The 23,928-nt window shown below is 38.1% G+C and overlaps 2 protein-coding genes across 17 annotated transcripts in view; both read left to right on the top strand.

Moving 5' to 3' along the window:
• rfx7a (regulatory factor X7a) overlaps positions 1–11,894 on the top strand; it is a 31,416-nt gene extending 19,522 nt beyond the window's left edge. The window contains exons 3-9 of one of the 2 annotated variants that reach the window (XM_079605515.1): positions 1,675–1,760; positions 1,968–2,090; positions 2,294–2,414; positions 3,618–3,698; positions 3,875–4,082; positions 4,268–4,569; positions 5,197–11,894. In XM_079605515.1, coding sequence (XP_079461641.1) covers positions 1,675–1,760; positions 1,968–2,090; positions 2,294–2,414; positions 3,618–3,698; positions 3,875–4,082; positions 4,268–4,569; positions 5,197–8,622 — 4,347 coding nt within the window. In that variant the 3' untranslated portion in view covers positions 8,623–11,894. Of the gene's footprint in view, positions 1–1,674; positions 1,761–1,967; positions 2,091–2,293; positions 2,415–3,617; positions 3,699–3,874; positions 4,083–4,267; positions 4,570–5,190 lie in introns of both variants that reach the window. The other variant, XM_079605514.1, reaches the window with a different exon arrangement.
• Positions 11,895–12,945: 1,051 nt separating this feature from the next.
• fhod1 (formin homology 2 domain containing 1) overlaps positions 12,946–23,928 on the top strand; it is a 46,806-nt gene continuing 35,823 nt past the window's right edge. For all 15 annotated transcript variants that reach the window (XM_079589683.1, XM_079589685.1, XM_079589693.1 and 12 more), the window contains exons 1-3: positions 12,946–13,236; positions 15,049–15,155; positions 20,843–20,907. In XM_079589683.1, coding sequence (XP_079445809.1) covers positions 13,072–13,236; positions 15,049–15,155; positions 20,843–20,907 — 337 coding nt within the window. In that variant the 5' untranslated portion in view covers positions 12,946–13,071. The remainder of the gene's footprint in view (positions 13,237–15,048; positions 15,156–20,842; positions 20,908–23,928) is intronic.

The following is a 23,928-nucleotide window of genomic DNA, read 5'->3' as shown; positions in this document are numbered from 1 at the left end:
GCTTGTTTATGCAGGCTTAACTGACTGCTCTGATCGCTGAGGGATTAGGTATTCTTCGGGATTATTTTTACCTTGGATGACTTCCTGTTTGAGGTTATGCCTTACAATCCTATTGAAGTCTGTTTATTTTAATTCGCTGCTCACAGCTCTGCAGGTCTCAGCCCAGCTTGTTGAGTAAAGGCTTCAAAGTTGTAATCTTGCATGTAGTAATCTTGCACGATGGTTGCAAGGTGCAGAACACATTTCAAAAACCACTATAATATCCCTATCCAATGTTTATAGATTGTTTATGGGTTTAAGCATATGATTGCGAGTGAGAAAGAGCCAGCAAGTGAAATTGGGGAGCAGCGCCTGGAGGGAGAGACTTGTGTCTGCTGCTCTCTACTCGGGCAGAATTTAAATCAGCTCGGCCCCACCCTAACATCTTACACATTCTCTTTGAAGAGCTGTTCAGTGCCTGCGTGCTACACTAACATTTAGTAACAGCTCAGCTGTAAGACAAATAAAGAGACCTGAAGATCAGAATAAGATCTTTTTTTAATCCACACATCTGTCTCTATGATTATGTTGTAAAAAGAGAGTAAATTTGCAATTGTTTACTACTTTATTGTTAAATAGTCAGTGGATCATTTTGATTGGATAGGATAGGTCCCTGATGTCTTTCAAACATCTGTGATTTCCCCTTCATTCAGCACTTCTCCTCTGTGCTAGACAGTAAAGAATCACTTGATCCCATGCTGTCCAGTTATTATGACCATGTTGACCCCCTGTATACTACTGTTCAAAAGTGTCAGTAAGATTAATTATTTTTTTAAATAAATGTATGTAAAGTAAATGCATTTGGAATGTTATTCCATTTTTATCTTTTCTATTCATCAAAGAATTGAGTAAAAAGGTTCAAGACACATTCAACAACAACTGTTTACAGCTTTGCCATCATAGTATACATTAAAATGTATTCAAATAGAATAGTTATTGTAATGTTTCACAATATTACTTAATTTTTGATCAAATAAATGCAGCACTGGTGAGCATTGGAGACTTCTTTGAAAACATTAAATGTAAAAATTGTACCAACCCCAAGCTTTTGAGTTGTGTATATTCTGTAAAAGAAAGGTATTTGGTCCAGCTGATTAAACTTGTACTTTTGCTTTATTTAATTTTGAATCAAACTAGACAATTTTGGCATCCTGGTCAAATTTGCACATGGCCTCTGTCCATCATGGCCTCCTCATCACATCATCCCCATATAGTGATTGGCTTCATCACTCTGTCTCCTCTCCACCAGTAAGCTGGTGTGTGGTGGGCGTTCTGGCGCAATATGGCTGCCGTCGCATCATCCAAGTGGATGCTGCACATTGGTGGTGGTTGAGGAGATTCCCTCTTCCATATGTAAAAGCGCTTTGAGTACCTAGAAAAGCGCTATATAAATGTAACGCATTATTATCATTAATTTTCTGTGTGGTTCTAAAGATACATTTCCCCTCTATTCAAAAGCTTGTTTTCAGTGTGTCCAGGAAGTAAAATGCTGTCATGTCACTATACTTTTATGTCATGATTATCTAATTTTCTTAGCATTAAGTACATCAAGTACAGAAGAAGTCTAAGTCTTTAGCATTTTAACGGCTTTATATTGAGCACACATCATCTGTGTTTCTGTTGCTTTGTTTGCAGCAAGATGTGGAGAAGCTTACAGACATTGAAAAACTCTACCTCTATCTCAAGTTGCCTTCTGGACCAAGCAGTGGCATTGAGAAAAAGTGAGTGATCTTATGGGTTCTACTAAAAACTACGTCCAGGCAAAATCAAATGCAAAATGAGGGCAATGTAACTTTTCACTAATGCTTTTATAATCTTTTTCCATATTATGTTTTGCTAATGGTAGGAGAAAAACATTAGCAAAACAGTATCTGTAGCTAGAAACTATTATTTAGTTCTAATTGTATTGTTTAATTATTTTCTATCAGTGAGCAGAGCGTTATGTCATCAAGTCGTTCCCAGCAGATGCACGCATTTAGCTGGATTCGGAACCATCTTGAGGAGCACCCTGAAACATCACTGCCTAAACAAGAAGTCTATGATGAGTACAAGTAAGCCAGGAATCCTGGGCCATCTTGCTTTATACATAAACATTTCAGCCAGAGTTGGTTCCTAGTTGGTTGAGGTTTAAGTGTATGGAGAATGTACTTCAGCAAGTATTTTTGCACAGAGCTTGATTATGCTTTTGTTTTGTTTTCTGTGAGTGGTCTCTGTGCAAATTGTAATTTATTTATTTTACATGTGTGCTTCTCAGGAGTTACTGTGATAGCCTGGGCTATCATGCTCTCAGTGCTGCAGACTTTGGAAAGATCATGAAGAACGTCTTTCCCACCATGAAAGCGCGGCGACTTGGCATGCGAGGCAAATCCAAATATCCTTCAAAGGAACTTTTTGTAACAATCCCATCCTCCCTTTTCCCAGTCCCCCAAAGCAGACACATACAAGTTCCTGTCCCTGAACTCTGTGTACTAAAGCATCTGTTGCTGTAATTCATGTAGCTGCTAAATATAGATCAGAAATCGAATCAAAATAAACTTAGAGTCCTTGAACAGTTTTGCTGTATAGGAAACCTGTTTACTATCGGCTGCCAAATGCTGATCTTCAAAAGACATTCAGCAAAGTGTCCATTCATTTCTGTACAGCCTTGTTTTACAGTGAGATTATTTCTCTTTTGTGCTCTGATAGGAAGTACAGGCTATAGTATTGCTACTTTATAACTTAATTTTGAAATGGAAAAAGAAAACAAATTTAATTTATAGACAAAGTAAAGTTTGACGTTGTTATTGATTTTTAGGTTTTTAATAGATGATATGAATCTAAATTAATCTTTTTATTTTAGTGTTTTGTTAAAAGGTACCATATAGTAAGCGACATAACAACAACATGTCTTTAGCTGTTACGCCAAATCTCCGAAATTATTATGTGTTGTAACTGTGGTCATTGTTTTTTTGGTGTTAGGGAAGGCATGATTGAAAGTGCATTCGTGAGCGTGAATATTATTTTTAATTTCAGAGTGGTGCGTCACTGAAATAAACCATGCTTGTTGTTGACGGTTGCTACTGCAACGGAAATCCAATCCTCACCAACTCTAATGCCCAAGAAAGCAACACTTTCATTCCAGTAAAGGACATCTTGTATTTTTTTATGCACAAGAATTGAATCTAAGCTTTTTGGTGATTGATTTTTCCAAACAATACTGTAGTTGCCATATCTTTAAGGTTTAATGGTCATGTTTGATGTAATAACATACACCGTGTACATCTAAGAACAAAAACTGTAAAATATATCAGCTTTCATTCTAAGCTGTGTGACATGTTCTTTAAAGGTGCAATTAGAGTTCATGAGATCGAAAACCATAGATTATGTCAATTGTTTAACCAATTGACATAGATTAGACTAAATTTAATTAGTTTTAATTCCAGTGTTGACAAACATTTATCAATTAACAAATAATTTATCTTCAGTATGTTATTTGCTTCACACCAAAGTGATTTAACACCTTTTTTGATATGTGGAAATCCAAGCACCTTTTCTTGGTATAATGGACAGATGTATTTCTTTGACTTCTGTGAACATATTGCTATAGTGGACTTAGGAAGAAGGCTTGTGTACACATGCCATCTCTTCCCAACCTAGATCTTCACAAATCAGGTGATGGGGTGAGTTACTACTACTTTTTTTTTACTTTTTTTTTTTACTCATCTTTTCTTGTCTTATCTCTGATTTGCTGCAATTTTATCACTCTTACCATTATAATAATATTAAACTTCTCTCAAATACCTAAAAATTGCATGTGTGAAAGCCTAGAAAATTTGTGCTTATTTTTCATTGTCAGTGTGAAGTTTTTGAAGCTACTGGTCAACTGTCAAGTGCAGAAGATGAGGTGCGCATTGCCGCATGTGGGTTGGTGTGCGAGTGGGCACAGAAAGTGCTGAGTCGGCAGTTTGACAGCGTTGACGATCTGGCTCGGTTTCTTTTGAACAGCCACTACATTGGAACTAAGTCTGTGGCTGCTCTTACTGTGATGACCGGTTCCCCCTCAGGTACAGTAAATGTGTAGCAGCCCAGCCCTTCACTGCATGTACCTACACTTGGAAATGTCTCCACCTTGTGGCTAGCAAACACAAGACAATCCTAAAAAGAAGTGCATATGTTTCTTGGAAAAAGTAATTACATTTATTTTTGAATGTCGTCATAATTCTACAACTGATTCTCTTTTTTCCCACAGGAGCAAAGATGTCCATTCAGTCATCTGCATTCGCTCCCACAGCCGATGCACACTCATTCCAGCCTCAGGTTAAAACCCTGGTCTCACCCTCAGTAGATGCCAAACAGCAGCTACAAAGGAAGATACAGAAGAAGCAGCAGGAACAGAAACTACATTCTCCACTCCCTGGTGAAGCTCAGGCCAGGAGGTTAGATGGGGGCATAACTCCCGGGGCAGGGACAGGCATACATTGTGGAAGTCCTGCTCTTCTTTCGCCTCAACCTATTGGGATTGTGGTTGCAGCTGTTTCCAGTCCCATCACGGTAAACTACGTTTTTTTACACACAAAAAAATAAAAACAAAAAAACATTTGAATTTATATTACAGTAGTTTTATAAATAATTTAATATTAAAGGAGAACTCCGGCGCAAAATGAACCTTTGGTCTAATTACACATTGTTACCTAGTCAACCGTTATCTGAGATTTGTTTTCATGATTATCGAATGTAAATAGTTTTATCTCTAAAAACAGTTTAGCCTATAACGCTAGTATAACGCTAGTATATTGGGCATAGAGTAATGACAAATAAAAATCGCTTGTTAATACCACTAACAAGGCTCAAAATAGCCCCACACTAACACGGTAGCATAATGAGGGTCCCTACCTTCAAACTGAAGCATTGAGAACTTTGTCAGTGTCTAGACAGTTTAATAAGAAGATATTTTATACATACAGTCAACTTCGCGTATACAGGCAGAAGCCATCTTTGAAAAACAGTCTCTATCAGTCGATCTACGAACGCCGATCCAAGTGCGCTGGACCATATAAGATTCTACACAGTTCAGCGCACTTGGATCGGCGTTATAAATAATTTTAATTTAATATTTATCTAATATTTATTTAACTAATGTTTCTCTTTTTTTCCTTTTTGTATTTCTTGCAGGTTCAGAGGAGTAAGCAGTTAACGTCTCCTAGCCCTCTTCCTATGGCTGCTGCAGACAGCAAAGTTCTTCCTGTAAACTTTCAAGTGGTTACCCAGTCAGTGCAGCCTCTTAAGCAGTGCCCCAAGACACCTCATAACATCCCAGCTAGTCCGGTAAGCGACCGGTCAGCCCGTCAACGGTATGCCCAAATTCTGCCCAAACCATCTGCCTCAAGTGGCATCACCCTGCGGTCGCCAACCCTGCTTATCACCAACAGCCCCATCAAGACTGTAATGTCGACGCCGCACGTCAGTTCAGTCAATGTTGTCAAAATGACGACCATATCTCTAGGCTCTAATGGCAGTGGTACCAACACACCAGCAGATACTCCCACCAGCAACAAAGTCAGACCTTCATCTGCTGGAGTTGCCAGCCTCAGTGATGATCCACAGCCAGTTACACGTGTTCGCAGTGGTTCTATAGCTGCAATGTCATCTGTTTTGGCAAGATCCGGACGTTCAACCACAATGCCTGTCATCGACACTAAAACAAATATCGAAGCCATAATTGGAGGTGGTCAAGAGCAGGGTGGCACTAGTAGGCTGGCAACCACTTCAGACTCCGTTGGTGGTGTACAACGGTCAGGAATTCTTAAACCCAGAGCGACTAGCGTACCTACTCCTCTTGACAAGGGCTCTCTGGGATTGTACATGGGGACCAAATGCAATGGGAGGACACTCCTTAGTGCCAATACTCTGGCTGCTGACAGTAATAATACATTTAACACTAATGAAAGCACTTTGTACCAGAACACAAGCAGCACTCAGTCAATCAGCAGTAATACAGTTGTGACGTCACCCAAAGATGTAGTGTTGGCATCCAAGAGCCCTCACAAGAGACCTGGCTTATGCACTGATTTGAGCCCAACACCTGTTAAAAAAGCCCACATCTCTGTGTTATCAGCCAGTGGATCCGATGAACAGAAGTCTGAAATAATGATAAAGCAATTTCCGAGATCATGTACACCAATCAGGGCAGAAAGTGCATCTCTAACAGCCATAGGCAAAGCTACTGCAGCTCCGGTCAGGAATACTGGCTTCCAGACAATTCGCAGGCCACAAAGCACCTACCAAGGAAGATGGGAAGGCGCTTCATCAGTTGTGGATTATAGAGTTCCTGTTCCCTCGACGTCAAGTCAGGATACATCAGTAGGGAACACCATGTTTCAGACTGTTAGCAGGCCACGAAGTATCTCCCAAGGGAGATGGGAAGGATCTTCAACAGGAATTGAAGGTAGAGCTGAGGTCACCCGTACTGTTAGTGCTCCAGGTCAAGCATTGCTACAACAAGTAACAAAAAACTCACAGAATTTGCTTATAGATCAATCCGACTCCTCAGTATATGAACTGAAGAGTGTGTTTTGGAATGGTGAGCCACAAGATGGCACTCAAACGCATCAAGAAGTCTATGGTCCACAAATGGTGTCTGAGTCAAAGCAAATGTCCACCCCAGTGATGGAGCATCTTCCTGCGATTGCTCAACCCTCTTCTGCCAACCAACAGGCTCAGATGATTGACTATGGAACTCAGGCCAACGTCGGCTACTACCCCTTTAATGATGATGACATGACCCAGGATAGCATTGTCGAGGAACTTGTACAAATGGAAGAGCAGATGAAAATTAACAATAGCATACAAAGTTTCAGCAACTGTGTGGATATTTCACTGCAAGGCCAGCATCAAACCATGCAGACTACCATAATGTCTACCTTCCAGACTAACACCCCGTACTACAGCTCTGCTCATAGCAGCAGCACCCCAATCCAAACACCCACTCCGACACCTACTCCCACTTCGGAGATAATGGGAAACGGCCAGGGATTGATGCACGAAAGCCCCTGTTTGCGCCTAGTCCCCACCACTCCGGTCGACTGTGCTCTTGGAAGTAGTCGACAAACTCCTATTGGCACGCCACACTCCAACTGCAGCAGTAGTGTCCCACCCAGCCCAGTGGAATGCAGGAACCCTTTTGCATTTACTCCGATTAACTCCAGCATCACTGGATACCACGACGGAATTACTGTCTCCTCGAGCCCTGTCAAGCCCATGCAAAGACCAATGGCAACACATCCAGATAAGACTAAACTGGAGTGGATGAACAGTGGGTACAATAACAGTGGTGGAAACTCTAACAGTTGCATTAGCATTCTGCCCAGCTACCAAGACCTGGTAGATGACCACTTTCGAAAGCCTCACGCCTTTGCCATCCCGGGCCAGACCTGTCAACCGCAAAGCAGACATCATGACATGCATATCAGCCGCTTGACACCTATTTCACCTGTCCAGCAGCAAGTGGCAAGCATGGCTAGCCTCAACAAGAAAGAGGGTTTTGCTGTCCCAGCACCCCTTGACAACAAAGCCAGCACCACCTCAGGGTCTGGAACATTTCGTTGCCGCAGCGTTAGCCCGGCAGTCAGGCAGCGCAACTTGAGTGGGACTCAAGCTCCAAATGTTCCCCACTCTGTGGTCTCTCCTTTCAACTCACCTGTAACACCTGAAGTGCTAAACATCTTTTCTAACTTTGACCCTGATGTAAGTGTCAGCAGCATGGCACAGAGGAGTCAGTCCGTTCCAGTCACCGTGATGATGCAGTCTGAGGTTCTACCCATGCAATCAGGCCAGCAGATTAATACCAAAAATATCACCAATGTCCTCATCAGCAAAATGGATGTTGATGGAGATGACTCTGTACGTGGCCTCGGAATCAACAACATGCCGTCCAACTACACTGCCCGCATGAATCTCACCCAGATTCTAGAGACCACCACAGTGCCCAGCTTTCCTGGTAGTGCCAGCCACCAAGCTCTGATCTCACCTCGTTCATCAGCCTTTGAGTCCCAAAAGCCTGGTTACCTCATGAAAAATGCCAGGGAGGAGCCGATGAGTTTCTCTGTAGACGAAAGCCAAGCACAATCAGCCTCAGGGGAGCACCAGCCGTCACAACAGCAACAGCACTTAGGCAGACGGCAGCTCCTTGGGCAGGAACAGCAGAGTCAGGCCATGCTGTTGCCTCTACAGCAAAACCTCCGACAACATCAGCACCAGCAACCATTGGATTTAGACCGAACTGTTAAGGATCTTTTAAATGAGGAAAGCTTGAATGCTAGCTCACAGCTTGTGGGTCAAGGATCAAAGGTCAGTGCTGGGGGTTCAGAGTTTCCCAGCGATATGCGACTAACCTCTGAGCTCACCGTTGGCATAAATGACTTAAATACATTGGACACCAACCTTCTTTTTGACCCTAGTCAACAGCCAGGACAATATGAAGATTCAACACTGGAGGACCTGAAGAATGACCCACTTTTTCAACAGATTTGCAGCGAGACTGTGAATTCTGCTGGCTTTGACTGGTTGGAAAGTAAAGACCAGGCAACAGTGGAAATGTTGGGTTAATTTGTGCTTTTGTGTTGTTTTTATATTTGTATAGGTTTCTATGTATGCATTTTTTAAATCTCATTGATGTATATATTCACCTCATTGTTGTGCACCACCTACTACAGTAAGCCCCTGGACATCGTGATACAGGTCCATATTGAAGTGCCAGGCTGAACAGAAATTATTGCGCTTTCAAAATTGTTGGGTTTTTGTCTCAAGGGTTAGTAAGCAACACAGTCTAACCGGGGAGTGCTGTCACATTTTGCCTCCTCTTTCCCACCAGGTTTTGTAAAGAAAACCCACGTCAGAGCTTTACATAAGGAGTCATCAGAAAGCTTTTTTTATGCCTCAACGCTGTTTCGTGCATTAATTTACGCAACTTTTTGTATAATCCTTTGAACATTTTGCAGTCAAAGGGCATTGTATTGAACATTGGAAAATAAGAATTTCCTTTTAACCCTTTATCTTAAAGAAGATATTTGTATTTTGAGGATATACCTGCTGTATGGGGTACTTTACCTCATCTAATTAGCTTTTTTCACTCTGTTAAGAAAATCGGTGCTTCCATTTGCAGTAAACCATAAGTGACAACTTTGAACATATTACTGTAACATCTGTATCGTCCTTCAGTAAACAAAGAATAAGGGAAGATCGCATCAGCTTTAAGCTTTCAGGTGATGCTTAATATTTAAATATTTCAACTTATACCAGCAGCAGCTGTTAAAAAAGTAATAACTTGTTGGCTCACATTACAAATTCTATTTGTGTGCAATAAGATAAGTGATATTTGCAGCTTTATTCTTATTGCCACTGTCAATTGGGATGTATGCAGCTACTTGCACAAAAGTTTTAAGTTTAAAAGTTTTTTTTACGTTAGATGGCTGGTGATAAATGTTCAAAGTGAATAAATGAGTGCACTTTTGCTATTTAATGTTATACAGGTATATGCTAATATTTAACTAAATTGAAATCTATGTAAGACTTTTTTTTTTTTGCAATATGCTGTCCTGAGCTGCATCTCAGGTCCCCCCCCCCCCCCCAGTCTCTAGATTTAAAGAGCTCATTCAGATTTGATCCCACAGAAAAGGCTGGGATTTTTTTTATACACAATCATTGAATAATAATGGCACTGGTTATTGCACTAGCTGGCACCTTTATATTGCATTTGCAATGTGAAAATGGCTGAGAAAAGGTCTCATTTTAAATGGAAGAATTAGAAGGAAAAATGGTTAGTAGTAACTGAAACCAAAATGCCAAAGTGGATTATAGTTGTGGGAAAAAAAATATATAGGACAGTTGTCAAAACTATCTCAAATGTTTGTTTTATTGTCAACTATGCATTAATGAGGCTAAGAAAAAGTTGATCAGCCACATTTTGACTTGATATTTTTATTTCCCCCCAATTGATGCTTGTCATTTAGCAGTTTGCATAAATGATATTCATTGACGTATATATGCTCTCATGCACATGCCTCCTTTTGGCATTTTCAATGACTGTTTTCTACTTGAGCGCTTCATTCAGGAACTTATTTATAACATGCACTATTAAAGAGCCTTTACCCCTTAATCAAAAGATCGTACCAGCTGTAAAAACATCAGGAAACTGAAATTAGATCACATTACTAATAAAGAAACTCAGTGCTAATTTCAAAGCTGGAATGAAGACATTTAATTAAAATGGCCATTACTGTACCATGCTGTATTGACGCACTTGATTAGTAGACTGCTTTCAGAATATCAGAGCATACACTTTGTTTCTGAGTGTGGTAGTTATTAAAGTCCATCTTAGCCTTACTTCCATACCAAAGACAAGTTTTTGGAGTTACTGAGAAAAATGTTGAAGTAATTCTACCTTTTTAGTATCACCACTTTCAAATTTAATTATTAGATAATAATCTCGATTTTAAGGTGCATGGTTTAAAATGAATTTGTGGAAAATATCACCCAGGTTGAAATGGGGCCAAGATTGTGGGGTTGAAAAGGGAATTTGTTTTGTGAATACATAGTGGCATTTGCATAAGACCACTGTAGCACTTGAATTTTATTTACTGATCATGTCAGACTTCGTACTTCTGGTATTTGTAGCAGGACGATTCTTATGGGATGAAGAAAGTGGACTATTGAACTTTGTGACGCGCTGTAAATAAGCTCCATTTATAAAAGGGGAAAAAATGTCAATGTATTACCAGTTTGACTAACATTCATATTGATAATAGTGATCAATGGTCCTTGACGTTTTTATGTTTTTTTTTTAATTGTTACAATTAATAGTTTACACAACTAGACATCTCTTGTATAGATATAGATGTGTGAGTTTTAATTTTCAAGCATTGTTTTCTATTTATTATTAATTGGTTTCCAGTTTTTTTTATTGCATTTTGCTTTTTTTGCAGAAGAGTGCTTTCGTGTTGGAATATAGCATGGATTTTAAAATATGTATTGTGGTTTTATATTACAAGATTGCATATCTTTTTCTTTTTTTGTTAAACAGGGATCTAGCAGTTAACACTGGAATTGTAAAAATTGGAAATCCGCAAAGTTCTAGTGGTTCCTTTTATTGCACTAATTTCTTCAATGAGCTTCTTTGAAAATTTCAGTGCAATACATGAAGCCTCAGTCGACTGTTTTGAAGAACTGATTTTTGGAAAAAAAGATTCAAGTAAAAAAAAGAGTCATATGAGGATCTTGGTGAGAAGTACTTGCATGTAAATAGGTGAAAGTAATTAAATAATTTGAATGTTTAATAATCAAACGTTCATTACATTATCAAAATCGTAAATATGCATTTGTTCAGAATCACTGTACATAAATGTCATGACTCTTTATAGTAACATAAGTATTTCTGTTCAACAGAAGAAAATTCACTTGTTGAATTGTTTTGAAATAACTCAGACTGGTGTTCTGGTGATCATTTAAAAAAAAAATATATATATATTTCTTGTAAGTCTTCATGTACTATTTCCTTCCGCTTAAAGTGTGAACATTTGTTTTTGAACAAGCACTACTATTTCTACTTTAATGAAGAGGCAGGCCAGAATTGTGACTATTATTCACTGAGCTGGTAAAACTAACCGTTCCTGTGTCTTTCTTTCTTACCTTTGCTATTCCCCATGTTGTTATTGTTTATGTACAGACTCTTTATGGTAGTTTGATCAATTTAAGACATTTCTGCAAGATTTTCTTCATTATTTTGTATTAAAACTGCTTACTGATGTTGAGATTTTTTTAAAGTGGTTTTAAAAACCAATAAACATTTTGTAAAGTATTGCAAATATTCTGTTCTGTCTGTAGATTAAGTTACTTATCTAAAACTGTCCCTGGCAATCTGGAAGGGCTGGTTGGTTTGTAAAAAAAGAAAACAAAGAGTCGTTCTTTTTTTCTTCTTTTTTTAAAGATTTATTTAAATTATAATATGTAAAGAATACCAACAGTTGTCCTGGTCATATGTCAAAAACAAACATAAGTACTGACAGCCTTATTTGTAAGCTAACAGCCAACCAGATCAAGCTGTATTTTGAGCATGGTGAATCAGATTACTAGGTCTTCACCAAATGATTTCGAAGCTGTTATATTAAGGTACACATCTTGCATAGTGTGCCTTTAAAGGCGGTATATGAACTCTAACCAGGGGTGAGTTTCCCAAAAGCATCGTTACTTAATGGCCGCAATTTAAGTGTCGCTGTCTCGCTGAATTGTGATGTAACGTCAGAATTTATTGGCTGCTTATATCGCACCCCAGGTTGACCTTGGAAATGTAAAACCAATCCATTGAAATTTATGAGAATTTTTTAACACGTATGCATGGATATATAAGGAAATCGTATTTATAGAAGCGCTGTGTGTCTAAGGAATTTAGAGATTATCCTTTGGCTGGTGATGAGTCATTTGCTTTGCATGAAATTTGAACAACATACAAACAGACTCATCACAAATAAAACTTTATCTGACCAGCAGATGGAGCCATAACACATTGTTTTACAATTCAGAACGCTATACCTACTCACAATTAATAATTTTGCTATAAATTAACATGTGAGGTTGTAAATAAACATACCCTATAACGTATTGAGTCTCATTTTAAAATGTTTTATTATTGCTTCTGTAATTGTGTGTAGTGAGTGACATCATACATGTGAACTGCTGAGCTCATATCAGTCCTTGTATTTTATTAAGAACTGCATACTACTCGTAGCCTAATACTTTACCATATCTTTCTATGACATAAATAGTAGAGACTAGAGTATGAGTGTGTGGTTCCGAACTCAGCATTGAAGTTCATTCGGCCTGTTTCCTGATGACGTCACTGCTCTGCTCTTTAATTTGACTACAGCCCGAGTTTCACTTCAGTGTTGACAGTGTCGCGTGGTGGGTCAGTCGCTTTCTCCTTTATATGACTTGTTATCAGAAACAGAAATCTGCGGTGGAAAGCGAGTTTTAACTTTTAGATTTTGTGACCACGGATGAACCATGGCTACAATAACGTGTCGAGTGCAATATCTGGAGGATTCAGACCCATTTGTGTGCACAAATTTCCCCGAGCCCCGCAGACCTCCGCAGTATGACTTGAACGAGCATTTGCCGTTGAACGAACAGATCGCCGGTGTTCACAAACTGCTCGAAGCGCCTTTGAAGGTCAGTGAACCTCATTTGCATCATAAAGGGGTGCTGCTGCTTACCTGCGCCGAATGCCTGATAAGTGTCATCGTGTAAACTTGACTATTTTAGGCATTCATGTGTAACGCCAAACTAATGTAATGTGGCTAATGTTTGTATTCATAATCATTTGGAAAGGGCTCGGTTCATTATGTGAATGAATAGTCCATAGATCAACCTGGTACTGTGTGAGAGTTTATATTGTAATAGTGGGAGGAGGGTCGTACACAACTGAGTGCTTTTGAGGGGAAATGCTGTTCGTCAACATTATAGGAGGTCAAACTAAGTATGCTTTTTTTTTTACTTTTATATTAATTTACATGGAGGTTTGCTTCTTTTACTGTTACCATAATAATTTAAGATGGTATCATGGTAGCGCGCAAAATGTGACTGTTAAATACTTACATTTTTATTAATTGAAGTTAGTTCATTTTGTTTCATAAGTTTACTAAACATATCTAATAATTATCATCAGCACAACAAAAAAACGTGGCATTTGTGCCTCTGATAGCCTACTTGGAAAAAAGAAGGGAAAAAGTCGTGAAACACCAACGTGTTCTGTATTCATGCATGGAATATGCCCATTTAGTAGTAACTTAGGCCTAAAATGTTTCAATGGTCATTAAATTGTCAATGTCCTCATTTAAGGACATTTCTAGGTTAGGTGGCTCCTCATTCACCTGCCTTATTAAAGGTACTGGATCAACTTTTTAACCATTGCTAAGTAGAACAGTGCATGCTGATCCAATGCACATTAAACCACTTCACAGAGATCTGTGTTTCCAAGTGTGTTTGTATCAGGGGCATTTCCTCCAAGGAGGCAGTCTCTCCTCTAAAAAAACTGGATGAGAAAAGAATCGGTAGCCTATTAAAAATAAAACAATACAAATATTACAGAGTGTGACATTAAAAAGTGTATAAGTCACTCGTTTTTCTGAAGTAACACTGTTCAACAGTGACATCCAATAAAGTTAGAGCGGGACATGTCTCTCTTGCCTCCCCTGAGCCCATTGAGTTTTAACAGAACCCCCCTAAAGCGTGCGGTGGGTTTAGTGAGGGGTAATTGAGAATGAATGGGAAAGTGACGTAAGAGGAGGCAATGCCTCCATCTGGCTGTGATTTGAATTTGATCGATTATGATTGGTAAATCCCGCCTCTTGTATTCGTGCTCATTCACAAATCGGCCTGAATTAAGATGATGATGGCATTAATGGGAAGACTTTTTAAAAAATATAAGTAAATGATTCAGCCACTTAGATATTAGATATAGAAATGGCCTGAACACATGATTATATATAGGTGAACGTGAGTAACTCTTTGAGAGAGTCTCCGATGCTTGAGCTTTAGAAATGCCTGAGCTGGAAAGTGAGTTGATGCTTGCGGAAAGGGTGGGATCTGTAAACAGAAGATAAGCTCAGCTCCTCAATCAACCCATTATTACAGCACAGCTTCAGATGTGACTCTGCATCAAACACTGCCATATGAGAACAATAACCTCTCTTTTGCAGTAGCTGACTGATAATGATGGCTGATTGTTGTGAATGAGTGCATTTTCATACGCTTATAATGTGAATGTGTTTCCAGGGTTACATGTTTGAGATTGGATTTTCACTTTTATTTTGTACTTGTGGTGTAGTTTGTATCTTGTCAGATCAAAATATGTGAAAAAGGACTCATCTTCCAGTTGCACATTCAAAAAGCATGAGTCTAATATGAAGCAGCCATCTGTTTACTTGTTGTCATGAAACCATGTTAGGCAGTGATGTTCCTCTGTCTCTCTCTCTCTCTCAGTTAGAGGAGTGTGCACTGCAACTGGCTTCTAATGGCAACTATCTGGATCTGGATTCATCACTTGCTGAACAGAGAGATGATCTGGAGCAGCTCTATGAAGATGTGGAGTAAGAATGACTTTACATTTTGCCATCCAATCATCTTTCTCTCTTACTTTGTTTCTCGCTTACTTAGTTTGACTTTTCCCAGAGATGGAAACGTGCATATAAAAAACAAATCCTTAACTTGCCTAACTTGCCTGACTTGCCTTCAGCTTTAAAATAGAGCCTTATGAAGCAGTCTTTTTGTCTACAAATTTTTTTCTCAAAATATTGTAAATATAAAAGGGATCATTCACTATGTCATGAAAAAAAAAAAAAAGTTAAATAGTGACATTTACAGGAAAACCTGTTCATTATTTTTCAAGGAAATTATTAATTAGGAATGAATCAAGGAAATACTTGGAAAAAAGTATTGTTCAGCAACAGAGTTTATAAAACTAACTTGCAACCTATTAAAAAATAACAACGAGAGGTATACGAGACTTGACTCTGTCTTAAAGGGATAGTTCACCCAAAAATGAAAATTCTGTCATCATTTACTCACCCTCAAGTTGTTTCAAACCTGTATGAGTTTCTTTCGTCTGATGAACACAAAAGAAGATATTTTGAAGAATGTCGGTGACCAGACAGTTGCTGGACCCCATTGACTTCAATAGTATCTTTTTTTTTCCTACTATGGAAGTCAATGGGGAAGTCCATCTACTGTCTGGTCACTGACATTCTTCAAAATATCTTCTTTTGTGTTCATCAGACGAAAGAAACTCATACAGGTTTGAAACAACTTGAGGGTGAGTAAATGATGACAGAATTTTCATTTTTGGGTGAACTATCCCTTTAATTCTTAGTCTTTTGTCACAAATCTAAGCCTAGACTTGACTTGGACTTGAAGACTTTAGACATGGCTTAGACTGCATCAGAGACTTAAACATGTTTGCCGCCTTTTCACCCTTCTTATAGTTTTAATGAATAGGAAATACAGCATAAAATTCCGTAAAAGTGAAGGAATATTTCCATTCTTGGGTAAGTCAGAGTTCTTAGTCACATTCAAGAACCAAATTTGGGAGAACCGTTCATAACGTGAATGTTACTTACTCACACACAGATATTCTTAGTGAGGCCAGAGGGACAACATTAGTCAGAGACGCTGGGAACGTGGCTACATAATGATAGAGCGTTTAGAAGAGAGTGGATAAGAAAAGCTTGCAACACCACTGATTATCCTATTTTTTTGGGATGTGCAACAATGTAAAGGTTAATGCAATGTTGACCTCTGAGGAATTTATATCAGCATATGTATATATATGGATACATTTATCAGCATTAGCTTTCAAATACAAAAAGTGATATTTTCTTTAGTCGTATTTTTATTACATGGTGATGTCATTAGACTATAATCATGACATTGCATTCTAAACCGTCTTGATGGTCATGTCCTGTAGAACATTTGTATGTTGGCTTTGTAGATCTGATATTAAAGCTTTAATCTTTAAGATTATAAATTAATTCTTAATAACATGGTCCATAGAATAATAGAAGGTACAGCTGCTAAAATTCACACCCTTTGGGATACATGACTTAAGAAAGAGAATGGGTTTCAGCCAACACACACTCATGGCTGTTCGTAACTGTACGAATTAGCCACAAATTCGCCAAAACGTAAAAGTCTCATTTGCCAGTTTTTGTACATTCTGTTTACGGTACGCCCCAATGACGGTTAGTGGTGGACCTTCATGCTTGCTTTCTTTCAAAAATCACATTGTACATGTTTGCTATATAATCACCACCTCGTAAAATACTTAAAGCACAAAAGTGAACTTTTATTCCAGATCTAATTTAGTCTGTGCGTGAGAAAGGGGCATTCAGTTTATTTTGTTTCATACTAATTAGACTATTGTTTAGCTCCCAAGATTAATTTACATTTTCCTTCAGCTGATTCAGGAGATTGATTGAAATTCAGTTTTTAGTTCATACAACTGCATCCAATTCACTTCATCTTTAATTAGAGGTTGTTTTTATATAAATAATCAGTGTGCACTGCTGTAAGTTGTGAGTAACAGTGACACACTGATTCATTTTCTTCTCTTGCTCTCTTTCTACCTTTGGCTCAGTCTTTGTCTCTAGTGTAGGTGAAATGCTCAACTTTCCTTAGCTAAAGGACAGCTTGTTCAGTTTGTAGTTTGTTTCAGTATTAGACGTAAAACATAATTTTAGCCTACCATTGTTAAGGATGGTAGGCTAAATAAAATTCAAAAAATTCAAAAAGATGGTAGGCAAAAATTCGAAAAGATGGTAGGCTAAAATTCGAAAAATTCAAAAAGATGGTAGGCTAAAATTCTAAAAGGCGTCTGGCAGAACAAAGTAAAATCAAGAACATTTCTTTGATGTTTGTAGTAGGTCTCAGTCTCTACACATCCATCCATTTGTTCCTCTGACCGGATGGAACCGAATTGAAACAACGCTGCTGATTCTGTTATAGTCAGGAAATGCACTGATAACTCTATTCTCTCTGTGTTTGTGTTTAGTCTTTGACAGTATAGCTGAGGAATTCCCCCATTTTGTGTTTTTTGTTTTTTAACAATGACTAATTTTACCAAAAATTTTCATCTGATAGCAGATAAATGTCGGTTTGTTGTCCATAAGATATTAACATCTTGAATAAGTATTTGATGTCTCATTAAGGATACGCTTTTCTTACATTGTTAAATGCTCAATCATGCTCAAAATGCTGATGAAATAAAATCTACACAGGTGTATGCCGTGTAACAGTTTTTGGGATGTACCATGACACTTAAGAGGGATGGTACTACTGGTACTGTGACAGTACAGCTTATATAAATAACAGGCTAATTTATAAAGATGTTTGACTTTGTTTGGACATATTACAAATGTTCGAATAAACGTGTGTAACGGCTGCACCAGAATCACTAATTTAATATTAATGCTTATTTATTATTCATTTATACTGTTTAAACCGTGCCAAACTCTTATGTAGAACGTCTGTGACCCCCCTGAATGTTCGGCCTTACCTAATTATGACAGGTATCAGTTTCACTAAATCATGTACTAGCGTTGCTTGGTAACACAGTCATCGGACACACCAAAGGCATGAGTGAATTCACACAGGCAGAGCCAGCATTGCAGTGAGTGTGCTGACCACAGCTTAGACTGGCCGTCTCAGAATACACTGAATAGAGCAAAAACACTAAACCGCAGATCTTGAACTCTGAGTCAGCTCAAACTGAAGTATTGCATAACTTTGGAACTGTAATAATACTTATACTATGGCTGATTTCCCCCCCCCAGATTTGTTCAGTCTTGCTATGGAGAACCAGTTTAAAACTAGAATGTTGTATTTCTAAAGAGTAATTGAAAGTAAATGTAAAAGCAGCATGTACTTTTAAGCAAGAGATTCAACTCAAAAGCTTGGGGTCAGTTTCATTAAAGATATTATTTTATTTAGTACTTTTATTCAGCAGCGATGCATTAAATTGACCAAAAGTGACCGTAAAGACATTTATCATGTTAAACAATATTTATTTTTTTAATAAATGCTGTTCTTTTTAACTTTCTATTCCTCAAAAAATCCTGATTTTTTTTTTTTACACTATTTAAATGTGTAGTTACTAGGGGTGGGGAAAAAAATCGATTCTTAGATGCATCGCGATGCGGACGTGGACGATTCTGAATCGATTCACAAATGCCAAAAATCGATTTTCAAAAAAAAAAAAAAAAAAAATTTTTTTTTTTTTTTTTTTTTTGAAAATCGATAATAACGTAATATTGACGGAACGCAAAAGACGGAACTCTGAAGCGTGGAAACAATATTGTCAAAGCTTCCACCCGGCTCGGAAAGGGCAAAGCACATTACACAATCAATCGCAACTTTTATTGCCAAGGATTTGCGTCCAGTCGTTGAGAACCAGGGCTTTCGCGCTATGTTGCACACTTTGGAGCCGAGATACAACGTCCCATCTCGGAGATATTTTACAGACACAGCGATCCCCACACTCTACAACAAGACCAAAACCGAAGTCATGGAATCACTGAAGAAAGCGGGTAGGATAGCTGTAACATGTGATGCGTGGACATCCATATTTTATGTTAATAGAGATTCAGAATATGTTGAAGTTTGTTATAATTTGTTATTGTTGTGATTTTTACTGTAGTGAATTTACTGTTGTGAAATGGAAAATCAATAATCGAGAATCGAGAATCGTTAATAATCGAAAATCGACTGTAATCGAATCGGGACTTCAATAATCGTAATCGAATCGAATCGGGAAATCAGACAGATTAACCACCCCTAGTAGTTACATTAAGTAGTTAGTAATATTAACATCTACAACATGTATTTACTATTGCATGTAATTATGCATAATTTACTGTTTTTATTACAGTCATTACATGTAACATGTAACAACAAATGTATTAAGCAGCAGCACAACTGTTTTCAATATTTATAATAATAAATGTTTCTTGAGTGGCAAGGTAATCACATCACAGGAAATTGACGTCACATGGGAAATATTAATAGAAATGTTTTAAATGTTAAAATATTTTGTAATATTATTTATCTTACTGAACTCAATCTTTTGAACATTAGCCTATTGTATTTTATCAAGAACTGATTCAGCATGAGTTAAGATTTGTTTAAGCTTGAGACCACTGCTAAATCTGTTAAAATCATGTTCAGCTCTCATGCACTCAAACTCAAGAAGAGATGTAGCCAGTGTATGTGTCACTCACCTAAACCTCTTAAGTCTAAGGGATACAATTGTCCGGATAATGATACAGTATTTGTTTTTTTACGTTTACTCATTGCCTCTCTTTCCTCTGCCATGGACTTTATACTGACTTGATATTTTGGTCATGTAGAATTAGAGTATGCATTGATATAATGGTACTTGCACTTTTCAGAGAAGGCCAAATGTATTGTAGCATTATCAACGCAATGATTCTTTGCATAACAATATTAATTATTGTGTTGCAAAATATTGCCATACTTTGCAATGTCTTTTTTTTTTCTACAGAATGCAAAAGTAAAAGTAGTTGACCATGTTACAGGATGAAAAATATAGCAAAAAGTGACTTGTTGAAGGAGGACTAGTAGCTGCTCTATGCCAGTGAAAATGCCATCATTTCTCATTATGAAGTATTTTTAATTGGGTGGTCATATTTTTCCTAAGTGCACAGTTTGCATTTGTGGGTGCGTGCATACATGGTGTGTATGTATCTGTAAGCTGGCAAAATTGTAGCCAGAGCTCCTTCAGGTTCAAAAACTGACAACAGGAAACGTGTCATTTGAAGCAGCAGCACTTGGAAAATAGAAGACAAAACTGGAGTGTGTGTGTTCATGTTTAAGTGTCTTTGTGACTGGGCGTATGAACCACACAGAACATTGTGCAGAAAACGTAAGACTTGGAGCAGTCCATTTCTAGCCACGAACACCCTTGATGCATAGTTTCCATGCCTGAATACCCTCTCTTTCCATACCTTAATCCCTTCTGACCCATATTCTCTCTTTCTGACTCTCTGTCTCCAGTCAACCTTCAGTAAAGTGTGTGTGTCTGCAACTGGAATAATGACCAATTCAAAATATGTTTTCAATGTCCTTTGCTCGATCTGCATTATTATTCAAGTGGTGAAAGAATTCAGGTGAATAGAACTTGCCTAGAATGCTGATGAGAAGCATAAACTGGTCGTTTATGTGAATGGAAGTTATTGAGTTTGCTTATTTTTTCTTCTTTCTACAGGAAAGGCAAAAAGCCCATCTTGATTCTCCGTACGCAGCTCTCAGTGCGGGTTCATTCCATCCTAGGTAAGAGTATGTGCACAATAATACGCCTTGATGGACGTGACAGATTATTTGCGCGCTCATTTCAGCGTTTGTATGCGTTTTGCTGAGGTGGCAAGTACGTCATCCCTGGCTTTCCACTCTGGCTGTTGGTTTAGTTTGTCTTGGAGAAGGAAAAAATGGGCTACGTTCTCCAGAAATGCTGAAATGATATTATCCCTGTTCGGTTTTGAAGTTCAGTTGGGATCATTCCAACTATATCCTCAAATTCCTCAATGACACCTTCAGCGAGCTAGCTTCTCTTTGTACATGGATCTATTAAAGTAATGAACATAAGAGTGCCACACTTAAAGAGTTAGTTCACTCAAGAATTATGATTCTGTCATCATTTAATCACCTTTATTTTGTTCCAAATCCGTACAAAGTTCATCCTCGAAACAAAAATTAAGGTATTTTAATGAAATCTGAGATTTCTATCTGTTAATTGACAGTCTGCGGATATACCGCTTTGACGCTTCAAAAAGTTCATAAACAGATCCTAAAATGAAGTGAGCGGTTTGGTCCAAATTTTCTCTAGAGACACAATTGCTCTTAGGCTTTTATTCACATATAAACTTTCATCAACACACATTGGTTGTGGTAAACAGAAGCTCAAGCATGCTCACTTGATGTTCGAGAACCAATGAGGTTCATTCTCGTGTTACGCAGCACGTTTGAGTTTTAGCAAGAGGTTTGTTCTCACGCGTCAAGCAGATTCAGTTGAGCTTCTGTTTGTTCACTGATCAGTGTTAATATGCGAATAAAAGCCTAAATTAAATCTGTTCATTATATAAAGTATCAAGTCTCTTCAGAAAATTTGGAGCACACTACATGACTTTTGGCCCCATTTTTGTCCCAATTTTCAGTTTGGACGAGTCAACACTAGATGCCAAATATCAGAGCCAGTCTGGGAGAAGAAATGTGGAATTTTAGCTTCAGACTAGAATGTATTGTTTTCATTTGTCATGCATCTCCTAGAAACATGCTGCATGTCTCTGCATGAGTTTTTTTTGAGTGTGTGATTCTCATTAAGTGTATGACAAAGTTGGCAAGTGTATGATGCCTAGTGTTCAGATTTTAAAAGTCGTGTACTTGTATTCCAGCTAACATTACCATAGCATATGTTAAACAGATCTTGTGTATCTACGACCATTAAATAGTAAATACAATGGACATAAATTGTATTTTGTGTGTTCATTTGTTCATGGGATACAATGGTTTATGATAACAGCGGCAGTCCTGATAATCTTCGCACTTTCATGTAGTTTTTGGTTTAGTAAAGCGCTTGGGGACAAAACATGGCATCTCTGCTCTCATTAAAGACTAACAGGAGCTTGACTAAATTCTGTTAACATCAGAGACTATTACAAAAAACACCCTCAGAATTCTATCCCATCTGTTTAGTGATCATGATGGTCATTTCAATGAGGAAATGGAAAGTAATACATCCTGAAATGGACCTTTTCGGTTTCAGTAGTACAGCCCCAAGTGCGTAATGTTAAGTTGGAATCTAATTTCTGATGTCGCGTGCGTGCGTGCGTGCGTGCGTGCGTGCGTGCGTGGGTGCGTGTGTGTGTGTGTGTGTGAGAGTGAGAGACGCACACAAAGAGAGTAACATTGCTCAAGACAGGACAGACTGGTACAGCCCTGGGGTTTTTGGGTCACTTTATGGTACACACTACACAACACTCTCAAATGGCTCTGATGGTGTGCTGTGTGTTATGCATTAATCTGTGGAATTGCATTTGTGCTCATGCACAAAAGATAGATTTAGCAGTTTTACATGATAGATTTCTATTTTTTAATCTAAAACTGTGTTGTCATAATTGAGGTCATTTTGAGTCCTTGCAGCTTGTAATTGTGTTGTCAGGAATGTCATGTGGAATGTTTTGCAATTTAGTCACATTGCCTGATTGTTTTGATAGTGTCTCTGCATGAAGTGTTTTTCTTTCCAGATCTGAGATGTTTTTCCGTTCCACGTTATGTTGACTGCTTAAATATAAAAATTCTGAAATTCTTTGAAATGTTCAGTTTTTTTTTTTAAACAACCTTTTAAACTGGGAAAGTCATAATAACATTTGGATCAATTTTAAATCAAAGAGAACTTCATTCCACTCAGTCCAACCACCACAGAGCAGTTGTAGTGTCTGGCATACTTTCAGTTTTATTAATTGAGTCAAACTGTGCTCGCACTTTCACTCATTTGTTACAAACAAGTGGCCAGGCTTCGTTCCAGTGCTCGCTGTGACTGCATGGTCACATGACTTTGGCTCTTGATTTGCTCTATTGATGCTTTCAGTGCCAGCTGGCCCAGCCAATCAGTTAAGAGTAAAAATATTGGCTGATTTTACTGAGATCCAGCATTTTAATGAAGCCATTATTATTAGTCATTGCTGTTTTCAATTTTTTCTGTTGGAACTGGAAATGGCTTGTCACTCTTCTTGTAATGTCTAGAGAAATGTTTCTTTGTCCTCAAAGTAATGCTTGATCTTTAACAAAACTATGCATACGAATGGGTCTTTAGGTTGCATGTGTTGCTCCCCCTCCAGTGATGTTTATGAATGATGATTAGTTGAATCACAGCTTGCTTTTCCACTTTTACATAATTCACATTTTTAAGCGTGAATTGGGATTTCTTTTATGATAGTATGATTTTCATGCTACTCCTGATCTCCAGCAAGTTCCCTCTTTTTCTGTGTCAGAACACTGTGTTCCTTTCCATTCAGTATCAGATGTGTCCTCTGTTGCTCTCTGGTGCAGACATAATTTATGGAAACAAAAGAATCTGTTGAGTTACTTCCCGGGTATCTGAAGGAGTGTGTTAAATATCTATTCAGATTTATAACTCCACAGAGGCTCATCAATATCTAATGTGCTCATTGTGTCTCAAAAAAGTGCTTCTGTAAACTTTACTTAAAGTTACAACATCGGTTTCCTTTATAAAACAGACGGGGGTATATCTTTTAGAAATAAGCTGATGCTGCATCCTGCATATAATAGTCATGT

This window comes from Phoxinus phoxinus (genome assembly GCF_949152265.1).
Source record: "Phoxinus phoxinus genome assembly, chromosome: 2".
Classification (NCBI taxonomy): Eukaryota; Metazoa; Chordata; class Actinopteri; order Cypriniformes; family Leuciscidae; genus Phoxinus; species Phoxinus phoxinus.
Note: the sequence above shows the minus strand (reverse complement) of the source record. Positions and strands in the feature narration are given on the sequence as shown.